General features: G+C 48.8%; 1 protein-coding gene across 1 annotated transcript in view; it reads right to left on the bottom strand.

Annotated features, from left to right (window-relative positions):
* Nucleotides 1–18,879, bottom strand: part of LOC147053963 (protocadherin-16-like) — a 54,658-nt gene that overhangs the window by 35,502 nt on the left and 277 nt on the right. The window contains exon 2 of the mRNA XM_085917146.1: nucleotides 12,963–14,780. Coding sequence (XP_085773272.1) covers nucleotides 12,963–14,759 — 1,797 coding nt within the window. The 5' untranslated portion in view covers nucleotides 14,760–14,780. The remainder of the gene's footprint in view (nucleotides 1–12,962; nucleotides 14,781–18,879) is intronic.

Genomic DNA, 18,879 nt, shown 5'->3' with positions numbered 1-18,879 from the left:
ATCTGTCTAAAATGTACAATTTCAAGTGCTTATGAAAATATTTTCTCTGGGAGTATCGTATAGAAAAAGCTGCGAACACAAGTCCGCTTCCTGATAAATCAGACGCGGTTGCACACATGAGCAGATTGGAGCGTGGCCGCCGGCCGGGAAAGTCATGTTACACATAAGAAGGGTAAGAATTAGAAAAAATACATTGTTTTCACGTCACACACACACACACAAATCCTCACGCACACCAGTGGGGGAGGGGGGGTAGATAGGGAGGCGGGGTCAGGGGTCGGTGGGCTCGGGTGTCAATCAGAGAGCGGAGCGGCATTTTGCGGGCCCTCCCACTGTCTCGCGAGCCAGACAGAAGGCGAGCGGCCCGGCCTCGGCTGGGCTCAGCTGGGCTGGGCTCAGGCTTGGCGCGTGGCCCCTCCTTCTCACTGGGCTGGATAAGCCCGGGGAGTGTGGCGCCTCTGAGGTTAGCCGCCTGCCTGCGTGGAGACACCAGCTCCATCAGGAGCCTATTTTTACTCCATTTTGCTTTTTTTCCCCCCAACTGGCTTTTCCTTCCTCTGGCTCCTCCACCGCCATGGTCTTCTTCTACTACGACCGTGATGATGATAGGATGTGCTTGAGCCACATCCACGAGAGAAAATGAAAGAAACAAAACACATGAATGGCAGCGGGCTTCCTTTCGTGCCGTGATTCTTGACGTTAAGTAAAGGCGAGAAAAAAATATATAGACCCGGCGACCGACCGTTTTGGCCGTACGCACGCACGCACGCACGCACGCAGCATAGGCACGTCTAAAGTTAGCGAAGCAGCTGCCACGGTTCTTTGGAATGTTTTTCACGCAATCAAAGCAAATCAAAATGGCTGCCTCAAAGCAACTTCCTGTTCAATTTCCCTGTGGAAAATGAGCGCTTTAAACGACTAGCTGGCAGATTTGTACTTTCAACCGGTTGTTTACAACTTCATCGCTGACGCCATCCTTCAAAAAAACATTGAAAGGCGGCCATATTGTCATGCAGCTCGCAAACCTCCTTCCGTCCGGGCCAAGGAGCAACAAGAAAGGGAAACCATGAGAGCCGTCGGACGGCCTTTTGTGGCCTTTCTCAAAGGCCTTCAATGTCCACGTTGGGTTGTTTTTTGGGAAGCGCTGCGTTTATTTCAAGCAGCTAATGGGACATGTTGAGGCAATTCACGTACAATTCGGCGCAGTGGCGGGCAAGCGGGCAGGGCGGGCCGGGGCAGGGCGGGTGGGGGGGGCGGGGTCCCTCCGCTTTAGCATCATAAAGCAACACTTCCTGACAAACGCGACATTCGCGCCATTAGCCATTCCAGCCACGCACATTGTGGGCGAGCCCCCACCCGTTGCATTTTTTATTTTTTTTTCCACACAGGCCGGCAACAGCGTGACGACGGGGTGAACGGGGTCCGGCCTGCAGATTAGCCTTTGGGTTTATGCGGAAGCTCGCAACAAAGTCGGCGATGTAGCGAGAGCTGCAATTAGGAGCGCTGGCCGGACCTCCAGAGCATGAAAGGCACGCCGTTGCTTGTTAAACGTCCCGAGAAATCCTGGAGGGCAGATATCTTATAGTTGCTGAAAAGGAGCTGCAGGTATGTTGAACGTTTTGAGGCTTTAGTCCAGAGTCGTCCTTTGAGGCTGAAGCTTTTCGACGCTTTGTTGGCAATGTTCAGGAGAAGATTCCAAAGCCTTGAGTTACTTTGGTGCTTTTTCTGGCCGTTTTCTCCCCGTCATCCACATCCACTCATCGTGGCTGCAGTGTTCCTTTCCACTGACCTCCACCCCCCCCCTCCTCTTCAAGCCACATCTAAAGAGTGCCGGGCTTAAGCAGAGGATCGGAAACTAACCCAACGCCGTCCTCCGATTCGAGAGTTGGATCCCTGTGACGTTGGAAAGTTAATCCCCGGGGCCCCGGGGGAGGGAGGGAGGGAGGGAGGGGGCAGCGTTCACCTTCCACCCCCTCCCACCCGCCTTTTGAGGGTGGCTTTAATGAGCTTATTAGTGAGAGTGAAGCTGCAATGAACTTTATGTCTACAACTCAGGAGACGTGGCAAAGCTGGTTGAAATTTGGCAAAAATGCAAATAATGTCAAATCCACGTTGAAAGGAAAAGTTGAATGAAAAGCAGCTGAAGATGACCTACTTGCGTATCATTTACGAGCCGCTGTTTTTGCACCAGTTGTCGCCGGGGCTCAAGAAAGGTCCGCCGGGACCCTTTTTGGAAGTGCGTCGTTCCCCTTTGCTTATTACCATAACCGTGACCTGTGACCCTGCGCAGATCATTCTTCATTTCCCCTTCAGACGCGGGCCAAAACCAGACCAGGATGTGGACGGCGGAAAATCCCGCAGGACGTCTTAAAACAACAAGGGTGACGGAATGAGGCCGGACTGAGCGCTTTTGTCTTGTGATGTGATAATAGCTCTTGAAACGTTCACTTTGGCTATCCGCAAGTATGAAGTGTTAGCTAACGTTTGGCTAGCGCGTTTGTTTGGTTGGATTCAAGGCAATGACTTGGCATTGGGGGACAAGGTCTTTTCCAGTGCTATGTCACTCGCAGCTGTCCAGTGACAACCTCGTAGGTCCATTTCGATGACATCGATGATTCTCTAAAAATGTATCAAATGCTTCCTGTTGTACAAAGCATGTTTTTTGGAAGCGAGATTTTCAAATGACTGATTGATGCACAAAATCGAGGAGCCACGGTAACTTTTCATATTTGAAGGTCATTTGGATTCTTTCATGACATCCTCGGAGCTGCAGGAGAGTGTTTGGCGATGGGATTCGTGGCCCCTCGCTGCACTCCTCTGCTACATTTGACGCAGGCATTTCATCGTGGGAGCCTTGAATTCTCGCTGCGTGCGGCGCGACGCCGACTCGGGCAAACGAGGTCGTGCGAGCCTTTCGCTCGGAGCCAACATTTCTCGGCTTCCGTGCTCAAATAACATGATTGAGTCGTGCCATGTGTCGGCGTGCGTATCCGTCCGCTTTTATTGAGGCATGGTTCTTTGCGTAATGTTTTGCTTTTGGCCCGGTCCGTCCGCGTGCAGACGTCTCGCATGGCGCGGCATCCCGCGTCTCCGTCCAAACGTTCCACTTTGGAAAGTGATCAGGCGCAACATTTGATCTTTTCCCCTTCTCTGGGAAAATGCTATTTTTCGTTGTCTTTACAGTCCTCTTAAAACCTCACATAAGTGTTTCATTCCACTGTTGCGGGCCAACAAAGTGTCTCCAGAGGACGATTATTGTGAATTATGAACGACAGCCTTAAAAATTTGCACGTGCTCCCTTTTTCATGGCGACCCCTGCAAATAATTGTCACGCTTTGATGAGCTGACAAAAACTTTCTCCTGAAGACTCAAGGATCCCTGCTTCCAAATTGAGCTCCAACTCGAGCTGAATTTGTTCAAAATGGCCGACTTCCTGTATAGCTCCTTTTCTAAAATTCCTCTCAATTGGTGAAACAGGTAATAGGAGTTTTCTGGACTGTCGACTGACTATTCTCCATTGCTGTGGACTAAAACCTCATTTATTTATTTTAAAGGCATTAGCAAATGTGTGAGTGTGTTTTGTTGCCGTGGAAGCCAGCTGATAAACAACAAAGATGATGAAAAACTGCTTAGTCGCCAAGATGAACACGTAGGCCCTACTCGGTCTGTGAGATGCCTTCTCGAATTCTAAATTTGTTAACGGTGGTGAGAAAGGGCAAAACGGTAAACACCGGAAGGAGCACTCGCTGACCGCCGTACCGCAGCGCGTTGCGTAAATACTCAGCCACAAATCAGAAAAAGGGAGGGAAAAAAAAAAAAAACCAGGCGGTCCGGGCTGATGATTAGCCTGTAAGAAGCAGTTTCTACTTTAAGCAACTCTGGGCTCAAACCTTGTGTGTTTCCCTCCATCGCCATGGCAACACAGCGGCACTCAGGCCCGGGCCGCACGCCTCTTTTGCACGCACATCCGTTGCGGCATGAGGGCTAATGGCCTCCTTTTCACTCGCAGCATCTGCTGGCCTTCTCACTCTTTTCCCACCGTCATCATCCTCGACTGTTTTCGATTAGCCGCTCATTTTCCTTTCGTTACCTCCACCGAGAAGACTTCATTTGCGGACTCCTGAGCCGTGTTGTCCGTTTCAATGTGCCGGAAGATTAGGGGAGCCATAACTCTTATCGTCTTTTTTTTTTCAAATGACGACAACCCCAACGTCGGCGTGCGTCTTGTCACAATGCTTTGACAGTCAGAGTTAAACACAACAGTGTGAAGGCGGGGATTAGAAAAAACACAGTCTGAGTCCAGGCTGTCACCAAATCTGTCATGGGGGCTTTTTTATTCATGGCGTCCCCTACCCGCTTCCCCCTTTGCTACTTATGCCGGCATATTAATGCGCTCCTCGTTTTGTCCTTGATGAATCCGCATTACGGAGAGTGGCGTTTGATGAATGGTCAGACAGGCTCTGCCTTCTTTTTGCTCAAGCACAACAAATTTTCAGTGTCTATCAATTGTCATTGCTTTCAATGGGGAGCAAATCCAGATTAAATCTGGTTTAACATTGTGACCTGGGAAACGTCACAAATATGATTGAAATATGAGAGGAGGTCTTGAAATTGTAAATATGCGGCTTCTCAACCACATGGAACCAGATCCGATCTGGATTCAATTGAGTTTTGTTTGGAGCATTTCCAATTTGATAAAAAAAAAAAAAAAAAGCGACGCGAACAGACGGTAGTTGGCTATGAAACTTGTCGGTTTTAAAAGTAAAATCCACATGTGCGCAGTAAATGCTTCGTTTCACATATTTGTGGCACTTTTAATCGAACCTATAATGGAATGCACTCTGGAGTCACACTCATCTGGTAATTACTGCCGCTCACAAAGAAAAAAAAATCATCACGAGCGCTACTTGACGATGCGATTCGTGCCGCAGCACACGTTTGTGTTTGCTTTAGAGACCACACACGCCGGCCGGGATGATGATGATGCAGCCCAGGAGACCTTCTGGCGTCATCCAAATCAGCTCGCTTCAAGTACCTCCTCCGCCCGCCTTGGCCTCAACACGGCATGCATTTATTTTCAATCAAAGTCTTTGTTCGACTCTTAATGATGAAACTTCCTGCCTGTCTTTTACTCACACAGCTTTGTCCAATCAGGATTTGTGTTTGGAAAGATGATGCGCCAGCAGCGATGCGCTCACTTCTCACGATACGTTTGACCCGACTGGCTCGGAAAAACGCCTTGGTCTCCCACCAAATTTTGATTCTGACGTTTCGACCTCGCCACTGGGGAAAAAAAAAGTCATCCGACAACTAGCCCGATGGAGTATTTTCGTGTCTACTGTACGTTTGCAAGGACATTTCCTAATTAGCTTGTGTTATTCCTTCAAGTCCACAGGCAAATTGCTTACATTAATCACCATCGCTGCCGTCCGAACTAATCACGGAACCAAAGCAACATCTTGTTCTTTGGTGGAAACAGAAAGAAGGTGACGCTTCGACTTTCTCCCGCCGGCATCAAATCAAAAGGAAAAAAAAACATGGGGAAAGAGCCCTGTGTTGTTGTAAAGTCGTGCCGAGTCAGATTGTTTTGTATGAGTGCCCGGCAAATGATAGCACTCAAGTTGTTCCCGCTGGCGATCGGCGTGCCAAAACAATGACCTGTGAAGAAGACGCAGCAAGCCCACGTCACAACGACCGAGCACGTTTTCTGGGCTACAACTGGCCCGGATAAAAGCAGCTTAGAAAATGGACGGATGGATGGGTTTAGCCATCATTGCTAGCTGCAAGCTACTTGCTCCATGCAAAGATCTCCAATGAGTGTGATATATCCTTGAGCGAGCTTTTAATTGGCCTAAAGCGAGGGAAAGTTGAATTATTTAAGAATTATTAAATAATTGTAATGATTAAATCATTATTTCAGAATTATTCAATAATTATCATTTCTAGATCATTATTTCATGATGATTTCATTAAATGTCATTCTTTTAGCATCTTTCTTTTTATTAGCACCTTTGTAGATTTTTTTTTAAAAATGAGAGAACATTGATTTACTGACAATTATTTTTGCTGCCGCTGAAGCTCTGCCCCTCGGGCCTCCGTTTGGGAGCTGTGGTCTTGACACGGATGCTTCTGGAATGTGATTCAAATCCATATAATAAGTGCGTCCTGCAACCATTAAGAGACAGCAAGAAGCGCTTGCATTGCTGTCAAAGCATCAACAAGTTGTTTTTCCCTGTGGACCAACAGACGATTTAGCCTGGAGCTATTTTTTTCCTCATCTCCTCCCTCATTCAAACGTACACATAACCTCCATCATTTTCCTTTCATATTCCAAGTTGGACGCAGAGCCGCTGTCACGCTACGCCGGCCGGCGTGGCCGTTTGGCCCGAAGATACCGAAGCATTGTAGCGTCTGCTTTGTAAATGTTTCCTCTGCACACTGGCAACACCGCTAAGGCAATCTGGGAGGAATCCAAAGCACTGATTGGAGAATTCATTCTTGCTTAAAGAAAAGTATGCCTGCAAGCACTCACACGGACACACACGGACACACACACACGCGGACACACACGGACACACACAAGCAAAGCCAATGCTTGGCTGCTTTGATACCACATCACACATCTCGAGTGAAGCTCTCCTGCCTAATTACAGCTCTCTCTCTCTCTCTCCCCACACTGCCTCTCTCTGGGTTCCGTAGTGCACGACAATCTAAATTTGGTCTCCCAACGCCCGTGGTTAAAAGAAGCTCTAAACATAAACACACCAGCAGCGGGGCCAAATGAGCCCCTACTGATGGACTACACAAGCCTGTGGTAATTAGTCCCGCTGCTAAATTTTTAAAACAAGCACTTGTCTGGCCTCACCATAGGACGGACAACCTTGGGTTGTGACCGATATGACGCAAGGAGGGTTATGGTAATGGCTCTGAAACACGCAAGCGGACCACCGTAGAGGATGTGCGGGTGCCTGGCTGTCTGACAAGGACATGTAAAAGTAGCGCATCCCTGGGCCGCAAACCGTCCGTCTCCAGCGGCTTGGTTTGTCGCGTCTTCCTCTTCTGTGGAAGCCCGTCCACCTTGGGAAACCTCGTCGAGGTCTCGGTTTACCTCGGCGGGTGACTGCGAGATTAGCGAGCGGCGCTAAATTGTCTTTATTTATAAGCGGGATTACGCAGGACTAAATAGTCATCGGTTTTTCATGAAGCGGGGAATAGAAGGGTGGCTGGCTGGCTGGCTGGCTGGCTGGCCTACGGGCCAAGATAGAAACGAGATACAGGTGTGGAGCCGGGATTTCCTCGTGTCAACATTCACAGCGTTTCCCTGCGAACAACGCAGGCGTCTCAACGCCATCCGGTTGACAGATGCGAGAGATGCAAATCCAAAATGGCATACGATCGGGTGCTGATCCAAAACGGGATTATGGGGCCTCGACGGAGGTCTGCGGATGATATACGACAAGTGACAATCTATTACCGAGCTGTTTTCCATCAATCAGATAAAACGTGAACATTTCCAAACATTAGCGCTCATCCTTTTGGCGCCGGGCCACCTTCCTGGGTTCTAATCAGACCAAACGGATCCAATTAGCCCAGTCGAAATAGAATGGCGTAACCGCACGCTGTGTGCGACGGAACGCGCCGCAGCCAGCCATGCGGCAGCGAGTGAGCGAGGCTGGCGGTGAATGAAAAAAAAAAAAAAAGGCCCCTGAGGTCTCTGGCAGACGCGAGCGAAGCATTCTTTGTAAACACTCGCCATTTGGATGTGGAGATAATTTTCTGGGCGGTTAAGATATTTTAGAGTCTCCGCTCGTGTGTGCGTGTAGCGCATGCTTTTCTCGGAAGCAGCCATTTTGTAATAAATGCAAAAGACAGAGTACAGGGGGCCCGACAACGGAATGCGCCATCGTAATCCAAATTTGTATACAAGTGGGAAGGCCACATATCGTATGATATGCTGGGAAATACATCATTACAGTAACTATTGGAATGGAAATCATATCTAACATTGAATGATTAGCGTTAATTGTGCACCTTTCATAACCTCGAGATGTCAGCTCTCCAAGGACCTTGCAGGGTTTTGGGTTTTTTTCCAAGGACGGGGTCAAGTTTCCGCTGGTTCCAGATTCTGGCTACCTGGCAGCCCGTCACCAGCCGTCTGCTCTGCAGCCTGGTGGCTCCCGATGGACAGCTCGGGGCTGCACGGATGATTAAGCCCAGATTTGTTCAGGAACGGAAGCGCTACTAGGAGCAGATGACGCTTCCCGATGCCCAGCTTGTCCGGCAACTGCCAAAGTGCGAATGAGCCTGTGAGAACAGAAGGCCTGGCTAGCCCAAAGAACCTCCTGGCCTCATTCTGTGGTCCCAAGTGGAGGAGGACGTGAATCATGGAGTCAACGAAGGAGCACACACCTGCAGCCTGACTTCACCCGGCAAGATCAAATTAGATAAACCCGGGCAGGGTCCGAGTAGCGGCGGAGGCCGGAGGGTTTGCAGATGCGATGCGTTCACCTGCTCTGGTCACCTCCTCCAGAGGGAGGAAATGACAGGACAGGACGATGTGGGAAAGGAAGCCAGGGGGAGATAACATGTCTGGAGTCATACGGACACAAGGGCGGTCTTCCTTGATGGTGATCCCACCCTGGATCCAAGGAGGGAACAACAGCTGAGTCCAGCTGTTGCGTCGGGAGCTCGCAGCTGCCAGAGGCCGACACTCCCTCTGGATCATCTCCCGTCTTTGCTTTCTCTCGTAGACACGAACAAGTTCCGCTGAGTTCTGCCTCACCTGGCAGTCGGCTGGGCTCCATTCATGAAAATATTCTGGTCGCCATCTTCCTTTCTTTAAATAGCAGATGTGGGTAGGAAACCCCCGGATTCACATTTCAAATAACGCAAAGGTTTCTCTGGACCGTCAGGCTGCCTTGGCCACGGTCTGCGCAAATCATCAACCTTCACCTTGTTTGGTTTGATAACAATCAGAGCAAGATTCGCTCTGCATGAAGGAATTTCCCAGTTCGACGATTAGGAAAATCAATTAAGCGTTTTCGCATTCAAGTGTCTTTTGCGAGACCAAAGCAGACGGCATGGATTCTCACGGTCGTTGTCGGGCAACCTCACGTTGGCTCAAGTTCGCGTAGCTTAAGATGAATTTAACATGCATGTTTCTGAAACACGAGAGCAGGCTGGAGTACCAAACACATGGTGAACATGCAAACAGCACACGGTGGAGATTTGAAGCTAAACGCCCTGACTGTGAGGCAGATGTGCTAACCATTAAGCGACCACACCGTTACGCCGAAATGCCAAAGCCGTAAATCAGTCTGGCAGTCTATCCAGAATCGGTTTAGCCAAAGAAAAAAAAACATTCTCTCGTAAATGGAATTATTAGTTGCAAGTCAGCGAGTCTTCGTATTTTGGTGCATGACCATCCACAATGTTAATACCCCCGGCCTGGCCCGGCCCGGCCCGGCCCGGCCCGGCCTGGCCGCCCCCATCACGCATGCCTTAGGAATCCTGTGAACTCACTGATGGACACGGGCAATAAAATGCACTTGGCAGCCTCTGAGGAGACAACTTTGACCTTAACGCCCACGCTCCGTCCACATGTGCATGGTTGTCGTGACAAAATCCCAAGGGTGGATTGCTCGAGGAAGTATCACATTTGCTAACACATTAAGTAGCACGCCCAGTTTCCTGAAGCTGTACCGAGGAGCCGGGTCGTTAACAGAAGGGGGGGGGGGGGGGGAGGAGAAACACACCAGTCCGAGCGCGGCGTCACGCCGTCCGAGCTGGCGGAAAAACAAACCAGCGAGCGTTTTGTTTGTCGCAAATTCTTCACACAAAACATCTGGTGAGAATTGATGACATGCTTTCTGTGCAAAAATACCAATTGTGAACTGGCCTCCCGTGTTTACACACCAAAAAAACTCTGGAAGGCATCTCCATTCCAAAAAGGCAGCCAAGTCCGTCGGCGGGAGGAAAAGAGTGAATGTTAAGAATGTGGCTGAGCTTTTGCCTTTCCCCTCGCAGTCACCAAATCGTCACGCGCGGCGAGGCCATTTGGCAGAAGGAACATTTTGTCGCAGCGACTGAAACATTGATGAGAAATCTTCTAGGCAACGGATCGATTTTTCATGCAAATCCCAGGCGGAGACGTTTTCTGCCTCAGCCTCTTTCAAGCTGGATACATTCCAGAGCCGACGTACAGCTCATGAAGACGTAACGAAGCGGTGCTGGCATTCTACGGCCCTCTGAGGAAAGTCGAGCCAGCGAGGGAGAGATTAAACGGTACTGTAGGAGCCTTTAGAGCCCGGCTCCGTGCTACCGGTTGCGGAGGCCGAGCCAAGGCTTGAAAATGAGGCGTGAACGCTCAAGCGGGATGCTCTTGAGCTTAGACAACAAAGAATGAAATGACTTCAGGATTGGATAATACATCAACGGCGTTTCCCCGTGATCCAGAAATACAAAATGTAAAGTAGTTCAGATCAGTTGGATACACTTTGACCTGCGAGGAGGTCAAGGTACAACTTGACACAGTGACGTGCATTCAACGATATGGTCAAAAGTCACACCCGGCCGGCTAACGAGAAATGATGTGAGATCTGAGAAGAGTTTGGACCGAGACGACTGAACAGATGGACAGACAAGGAGGGATCGCGGCACCCCCCGCTTGCTTGTGTCGCCGCTGTCACTCATGCTAGCACTTGTCTGGGCTCATTTCCCCTTCAACCACCGTGAGAGCCCCCCCCCTCCCCCAAATGACACCACCACGACTTTCGCCTTTTTACTGGGAGCCCCATGCAGACAGAGGGACAATTCTTAGCCAAAAACGTAAGAAAGTTAGCAGTCAATGCGTCATGACTTTTGAAGTGAAATCAGGAAGCAATCATCTTGCTACATGTTGGCATATCAGGAGTTTGCTTCAGCATTGCAGCCCAGGTAGTTAGCTTGCGCAAAGTTAGCCTGTTAGCTTTGTAAGACTTTCCATTTTGTCGAGGCCAAAAGTTTAAAACAGATCTTCAAGGCAAGACCGACTCGCGATAAATCTTGACGGGTTACAGACGTGCAACAGGTAGCGGCCACATGTAAAATTTCCTAAGGAATTTTTCTACTTTGTTATTTCAATACAAAAGTCTAGCTGGCTGGCTCGCTGGCTAGCCTTGACATCAATGTCGAAAATCGAGTTTTTTCCATGCCCAATGATACCATTTTATCACATATTACTTGTTATTTTTATTGGATCTCGTCGGCCTTTTATTGTTCTAAGAGGGCTTGTCACATTTGTGATGAATACAGGCTGCTTTGGATTGAACACGCTTTACAATCCAGCAAGTACAACTGATACATAAAGTGAAAGTGACATTGAGTTATATTTTACTTGCGCACCATCCAGAGGACACTGCGATGGAACTTAGACCGAAGAACAGAAATGGTATTGGCTCGTGGATGCGTTTTGCGGTTTTTTCAAATCGCATTTTACACGTCAAATCTGATTTCCTCTCGAGAGATTGACCCATTTTCGTTGCATGGATCCAACAGATTGAATTACAAGAACTGGTGGCTGTTAACAGGCTTTAGCTTTTATTTTGGGTTGTCTTTTCTGCTATCAATTGTTTTTCTATCTTTTTTTTGAGCGCTCAGGTTGTGGGTGAGCTAATTCCCGGTTGGCGAGAGAAGCGAGCGGGCCGCATTGTCGACTGTTTGCCAGCCAATCACTGGTCACAGATTGATAAGCAGCCAGTCGCACTCATACACATCCAATTTAGAATCTTCAATTAACATTGGAAGCGAGCGTACCTAAAAAAGGCCCAGTCCAGTACGGCGAGAACATTTGACCCAAGACGTTTACTCTAAGGCAGAAGAGTCTACCATGCAGCCAAAAACAAAAGCAATAATTCTACACGGCTGGATCGACAAAGGGGAAAATGGCAAATAAAGAACAGGCACAGATAATTGTTGACTGCTGTGCTTGGGGGACCTGTGGGGGCTAAACAAAGAAACCACTTGAAATAGTCAATCACAATAGGCATGCATATTAAAGTGTTGTGTAATGACAAAAGAGACTATTTCATTTCTGGCTACAGAGTTTGGCTTTCCAACAGCCCCCACCGAGTCCAGGCAGTCTGTTCTCACACGGGCGGCCAAGAACCCAAGAGGGTCTGGAGAGCCAGCGAGAGCAGGCTTTGGAGAGCCTCCTCGCACTCGGACGTGTACTTGGACTCCGCGGGCCAACCGAGAAGTCGCGCGACGGCGAAGGAAATGCGGAGGAAGGAAAATGTCCTTCCTGGCGAGATAACTACGTGCGGCTTGACTAGATATTTTCATCAACACGAGCTCCAACCCGCCCTGGGATTCTTCCAAAACACACATTTTTAACTATTCCTTGCTTCATGCTCCAAATTCTATAATCAATGTCAGTTTGTTCCCATCTGCCATCATCCTTGCGGTTCCTGTGATTTATAATTAGGGGGACCTCACACAAGAAAGTCCTGGTAGCTTCTATTTGTGCACCCGAGCCAGGAGTCGTGGTGAGGCCCCGCGTCTCTCTGCTCTGCAACCCTCCCTCCCTCCCTCCCTCCCTCCCTCCCCAAGGCCAAACCCTGGGCCAAGAGCCCGGCTGCTGAGCCCTCTCCTCTGTCTGTGCTGCACTCACTAGCCAAGTCTTTGATCCATGCAAGATTCTGTCTGTAAGGGGAAAAAAAGGCTCGCGCACTGAAGAATACAGAATATGCCTGAATAATGAATCTCCAGTCTCTGTTGAGTTTTCATTGAGCCTGAACTTCAGGTTTGCTGTGTATTGTTGGTTTCTATGCCCCCCCCCCCATCCCACCACCCCCCCCCCACACTTAAGAAGGTTCATTAGGAAGCCTTTTGTGATTGAAGTGACACTTGTTACATTGAAAACAGTTTGTGACAGAAATTCTGACAAACATCCCTTTAATGCCTAGAATCTTTGGGTGTCTTACCTCCAAGATGCACGTTCCCGGAGCCGCGTCCTCGCCGACGGAGACGTTGTAGAAGTTGCTCTCAAAGACGGGCTCGTTGTCGTTAATATCCTGAAGTACGATGTTGACCACGGCGGTAGACGACAGCGGCGGTCTCCCTTCGTCTGTGGCCATTACGGTGATACTGGGATTGGGGTTCTTTTCGTAATCCAGCTGGGACAGAGTGGTGATAATCCCCGTAACGGCGTCTATGCTGAACCAGTCGGCAAAGGCGCCTTTATCTGAAAGGATGCTGTAGCTAATGTCCCCATTGGGTCCCTGGTCTTTGTCTCTGGCGGTCACTTGTAAGACAAAAGTGCCAGGAAACACCACCTCCGGGATAACTTGCCGATACACGGCTTGGTCGAACAGCGGCGGGTTGTCGTTGATGTCGGTCACCTCGATGGTGAAGGAAGATTCGGCCCTGAGAGGAGGGTCGCCGGAGTCGGTCGCCATCACCCTCAGGTCGTAAACGTCTCTCTCCTCGCGATCGAGAATCTGATCCACGCAAACCAGGTAGATGATATTGTCTTTGGTGGTCAGTCCGAATTTGCCGTCTCCGCCCTCCAGCGACACGTTGACGTTGGCGTACTCGCCGTAGTCCGGGTCGGTGACCGAGATTCGGGCCACGTACTGTCCTGGCTGCGCGCCCTCAGAGATTTGAGGCGAGCCGTCCTCGCTGAGAAAAATGATGGTCATGGTGGGCTGGTTGTCGTTGTAGTCTCTGACGTGGATGGTGACAAAGGCGTTGGTCACCTCCGGGTGCGTGGCATTGTCTTGGGCTTGCACCACCAGTTCGTGGACTCGCCGCATCTCAAAGTCCAGCGGCTTGTTGAGGGTGATGACGCCCGTGTGGGGGTCGATAACAAAGTAACGATCGGGGTCGCTTTGTCGCCTGTTGATCTCGTACGTCACCACCCCGTTTTCTCCCTCGTCGGCGTCCGACGCAAACACCTGCAAGATGCTGTTCCCCGGTTGCAGGTTTTCGGATATGATGGCGTGGTAGCGGCTCTGATTAAACACGGGAGCGTTGTCGTTGATATCCTGGACGGTGATATCTAATGTCATTTGATCGGTTCTTTGAGGGGAACCCCCGTCAAAGCCCTCCAAGGACAAAGTATAGGTGGACCTTTTCTCCCTGTCCAAGATGGCATTGACCACCAAGTCCAGATACAGGACTTCGTTGCTTCCCCTCCTGGTCTCTAAAGTGAAAGCCTGGCCAATGTTTCCATCTTTGATGAGGTAACCCTGGGTGGTAAAATGACCTCCGTCCGCATCCACCGCTGGGTCCAGAGGAAACCGAGTACCGATAGCCGTCTGCTCGGGGATTCGGAAGGTAGCGTGTTTTTTGGGAAACGTCGGCCCGTGGTCATTGATGTCATTGACCTCGATGGTTACCTCCACAGTCACACCTGTCATGGTTACAGCGATGAAATTGTACCTGTCCCTCTGTTCTCGGTCCAGAACTTTGGCGGTCTTGATGATTCCCGTGCTCTCGTCAATGTCCAAATCGGTGCTCACGCCGGTGCCCTCGTGGTCGGAAATGAAATAGAGCGCCGCCGTGACGCCGGGAGGCAACCCCGCGCTGATGTCACCGACGATGGTTCCCGCCGGTTGTTCCTCGTCCAACTGTAGATCCAGGGTGCCCTGAACCACCGGCGAGTGAAGCGAAACGAGAACCAGGACGGCGTACGTCAGCGCAATCCTTCTCATCCAGCAGCCGTCACCTTGCAAAGGATCCATTGTGGACTTCCCCGCACCCTTGGCAGCTGTCTTCATTTTGGCTCCTTTTTTCTAAACCTGCAGACACATACAGTACATGTGAGGAAATGCTGAACAATATCAAAAGCTGACAGCGCTAGAGGCAACGTATTATTTCTGTTGACATACACAGCGAGCTCGTTTAAGAGAAATAATAAACTCCGCAAAAGACTTTCCCATATGTCCAACAGGCACCAATCCCAACCGCACAGAACCCACACATACCAATTTCCCCACACCTCTTCCTTCACCTAATAAGTCAACACCTTGTTCCCTCTGCGCTGGGCTGAACTGACTTTGTAACATCAAAACCACATGCGGCGGCGGCGGCGCACCGCTTCCCATCTCCTTGGCTGCTGCTGCTCCTATTCCATCAAATTAAAAAGGTGCAGCTCCTATTTTTGCTGCTCACCATAGCAATAGACAGTCATGTCATCTGGATTGAAGTTGTAGTTTGATACAAAGGATCAACGCTCTCGTCGCAACGCCAGAGATCTTACTCTGCTCGTCTTGGGAACGAAAGCTATACTTCGTCGAGGCTCCCCCTGGTGGTTGGACTGATGCTAGCAAATCTTCAGCACAGCGTAGAGATAGAATTCCAAGTCCGAGGGCTCCGTGCCGTCTGTCCTGCTAACTTTGCACCATTGCAATTAGCGTCTTCTGGCAGCTAGCCAGGCTAATTTTGGAGCCTTCCGAACAAAAGATGCTAATTTTAACGTCAACGACTCGGGAGATTTACTTGTTTTAAAGTACATGTACGAGCTTGGATCGTGCCATTTGGGAATGTGATGATTAGAAATGGCAGCGACCTTTGGCATACCGCACTTTGTACTGTATACTGCTCTTTTTGTGACCTTTTTGGCGCGTCAGGCAGAAATTAAACTGAGTATGCCGCATGTGCATGTTCACACTCACTTCAAATCTGTATTTTGAAGGGTTACAAAAAATGCATACGTCTCCTTGAAGAATTTATGCCACAAACAAAATGAGCGTTTTAAATGTTGGCCTTGTTCCGGGTATTTATATCTCTTGATTAAAAGTGAGCTGTGGGTTAGCTTCCTGCCACTTTGAGACTGGCTCTAATGGGGGGGGGGGCAAATGAAAGGTTGAGCACATGTGTAGCACACGCAACGCATTAAGCAGCTTTTTTTGTGAGAGTGCTGCTCTTGGCTGCAACAGAAGCACAGCCGGAGCTTGAAACCTTTGACAAGTGCTTGAACTTTCAAGTCTGCAGTATTGATTTATTCTCCAGCAACGCTGGGCATTTTTTTCCCCCCTTGCTCCAAAACGACAAAGGATAACTTTCCAAGGCTGCAGGCTTTGTAAGGATTCCACAATTGAAATAAAGGGGCCCTTTGGTTGGGTAGAGGACCTCTGCCGAGCCAGCCGGGCAGGCCTAATGGATCTTGCAGACATGCTGGGGTAATTGCATGAAAGGGGAAGAGAGACTTTGAAAGGGGAAAAGATTGAAGCCCGAGAGGAATCTCCACCTTTAACGTGGGACACATCTCTGTCACTCTTTCTGGATGTCTTGAGGTCAGTCAGCAGCAAGACGTTGGAGAAGTTTTGCAAACGTTTGTTGTGTGGCTAAGCAAGCTAGCGTGTGAGGGAACTAGTGAGTCAATTCCTTTTGAGGCTTTTACCTCGCGCTCGTTTTCTTTGAATCCCGGAGAGTGAACGCATGCAGGTTTCAAGGACTTACAAGCAGAATCAAAACATCTGCTCTACTCTAGCAGTGCACTTTCTGCTGACTGCGCACGTCTTCCATCTTGATACATCACAATACATAAAAAAATACATTTGCAGTTTTATTCCTGCCGCTTGCAGAAGTGCAATTTGTCTTCTTGCGCCATAGGAACATGACAAGCACATCTTTTGGCGTCGCTCACAAAGGGAGAAAAAATAAACATCGGCGCTGTTGCCACCTTCCGCAAGCTTCACCCAAGTCATGATTTGATTCGACTGTGATTTCCTGCAGACTCAACTTGGCTTTCATTTTGGCCATAATCAGGATCAGCTTGAAACTTGACTTCCCACTTGTGCACAAATGTGACTTAATCACTCCTCTCGACCTATTTGTGAAACTTGACATCTTTCCAATAAATCAATGACTTTCCAAACTCAAGCGCTGCTGCATACTAGCACAACTTTCATTAAAGCAACCAACAAACCTGGAGGGGATAGCGTGTGTGTGTGTGTGTGTGTGTGTGTGTGTGTGGGTCTTCTCTACAACTGCGGTCCACTACGTAACTACAGCCTCCGACTTCATGTCACCAGTCCAGTTAGCTTGTGGTCAGAGGCCTTGCCAGCCTGGACCAGGCTCGGTGGAGCCAGAATGGAAACCACAAACACATGTGACAGACGAACGTGAAGATGATGAGCGTCCAGCCAAAACAACTAGCAAGGCTTCAAATCACATTTGAAAACTCATCACAAGATGAGTTACACTAATGAAAAAAGCGCCAAGAATCATCCCGTGGTCCAGTGATCAAGACAATCGGCACATTAGCTCGAAAGCGAGCTCGATACATAGAAAAAAACGATAGTAGGTTTTTGTTTTGTTTTTTTAAGCTTGCTAGCTAAGTTGCGAGATAGCCAGACAGGTGTTTACTTAAGTGTGTGTGACTCATTTGTGCAGCAACACACACCTCAGTGGCATCATCCACAACGCGCGGTGTCAGGTGTCGGCCACATATGTGTGTGTCGGGGGGGATACGGCCTCAGAATTTATCCGGGATTCGGTGGTTGCCAACGGGGATCGTAGATTTGGGTGACGAATCCAGGACCGTTTCCCGAAGGCATATGTTTGTATTTAATAAGTGACGGCGTTGTGTTTCCCGCACGCCCTCGCAACAGGGGCCCCCGTTTAAAATGGAATAAAAAGGCTAACGCGGGGGTTAATTGTGCACTCGCTGTCTGGCTCAGCGTGACGCCTGTGTGTCGTGACATTTACTTATTGGAATCAAAGTCTTAGAAATAAATACAAGAGAAAATGATGGGCAAACCATGAATGATAAATGATGAAAGACACGATGAGCTACATTAAAGAATTTGTCCAAGCCTCAAGCCTTTGGTCAAGACAGCCTCAAAAGACTGCCAGATTTCCCAGGACCACAATGCAGGGGAATGATTTAGTAGGGCTTTTTGACTTTTTAAATGCAACCACTTGGAGTCTGAGAGGAGGAGCCCTCCTGGGTGGCGTGGATAAGGCCGTCCAAGAATGATCCACATGTCATTATTTTAATCCCATGCAGGGTTGTGTATCGGCAGCTGTGTCGGGCTGCAAGGGCAGTGAGGGTGAAAGAATGGCGCCTTGCTTATGACATCATTTTCCACACACACTTCTGGGAATATTATGATCAATAACGCCGAGTCATATTATTATGAATGATTTCATGAAAAGTCTGAAATCTGTTTGAGAACTTTTGCCTTGGGCAGCAGCATCGTGTAACAGCACATTTGCCTCACAGTCAAAAGGTTCGGGCTTTGAATCTCAAACATTTCAAAACCACGCGGACCGGGTCATCATTCATAATGCCGGCAGCCTTCATTCTTATTTTGCCGATTGGGCTCATTGAGAACATCCGACATTTGGATGGATCTGTTGCAATGGGAGCACGACTGTTACATCAAAGACAAAACAAAAGCAAAGTGTGCACGACTAAAGCAACCCCTGCAGGGCTGGCTTATTTACAGTACAGAGTGAGGGAGCCATCATCGGGGGAGTGCGCTCGCAAACTTCAACTGCTGTGGAAAGTCAGTATCAAATCATATATGCAAAAAAGCACGACTGTACATGATGCTTTGGTTTAACATTTACAAGTCACACTCAGAAAATGTGATTTAATATAGTATATTGTATTTTTGACTGCACACAAGACATTATAAGTTTTGTATATGCGAGTCAAACAAGCATTAGCGTTTTTTTCTCATGTACAAAACTCCCAAATTCCCAATACTGCGCAAATACTGCAATTGGAGCATTTTTTTTTTTTGCAGAAAATGAGAAGTGATCAAATATTTATTTCTTACCATAGCTGCAAATAAACCCCAAAATGTTCGCGTCTACACGAAAAAAAATGGATAAGCTGTTTTGCAAGCATAAAGATGCTATCCTCATTATATATATGAGCATCAT

Source organism: Syngnathus leptorhynchus, chromosome 7 (genome assembly GCF_054491065.1).
Source record: "Syngnathus leptorhynchus isolate UIUO chromosome 7, UIUO_Slep, whole genome shotgun sequence".
Taxonomy (NCBI): domain Eukaryota; kingdom Metazoa; phylum Chordata; class Actinopteri; order Syngnathiformes; family Syngnathidae; genus Syngnathus; species Syngnathus leptorhynchus.
Note: the sequence above shows the minus strand (reverse complement) of the source record. Positions and strands in the feature narration are given on the sequence as shown.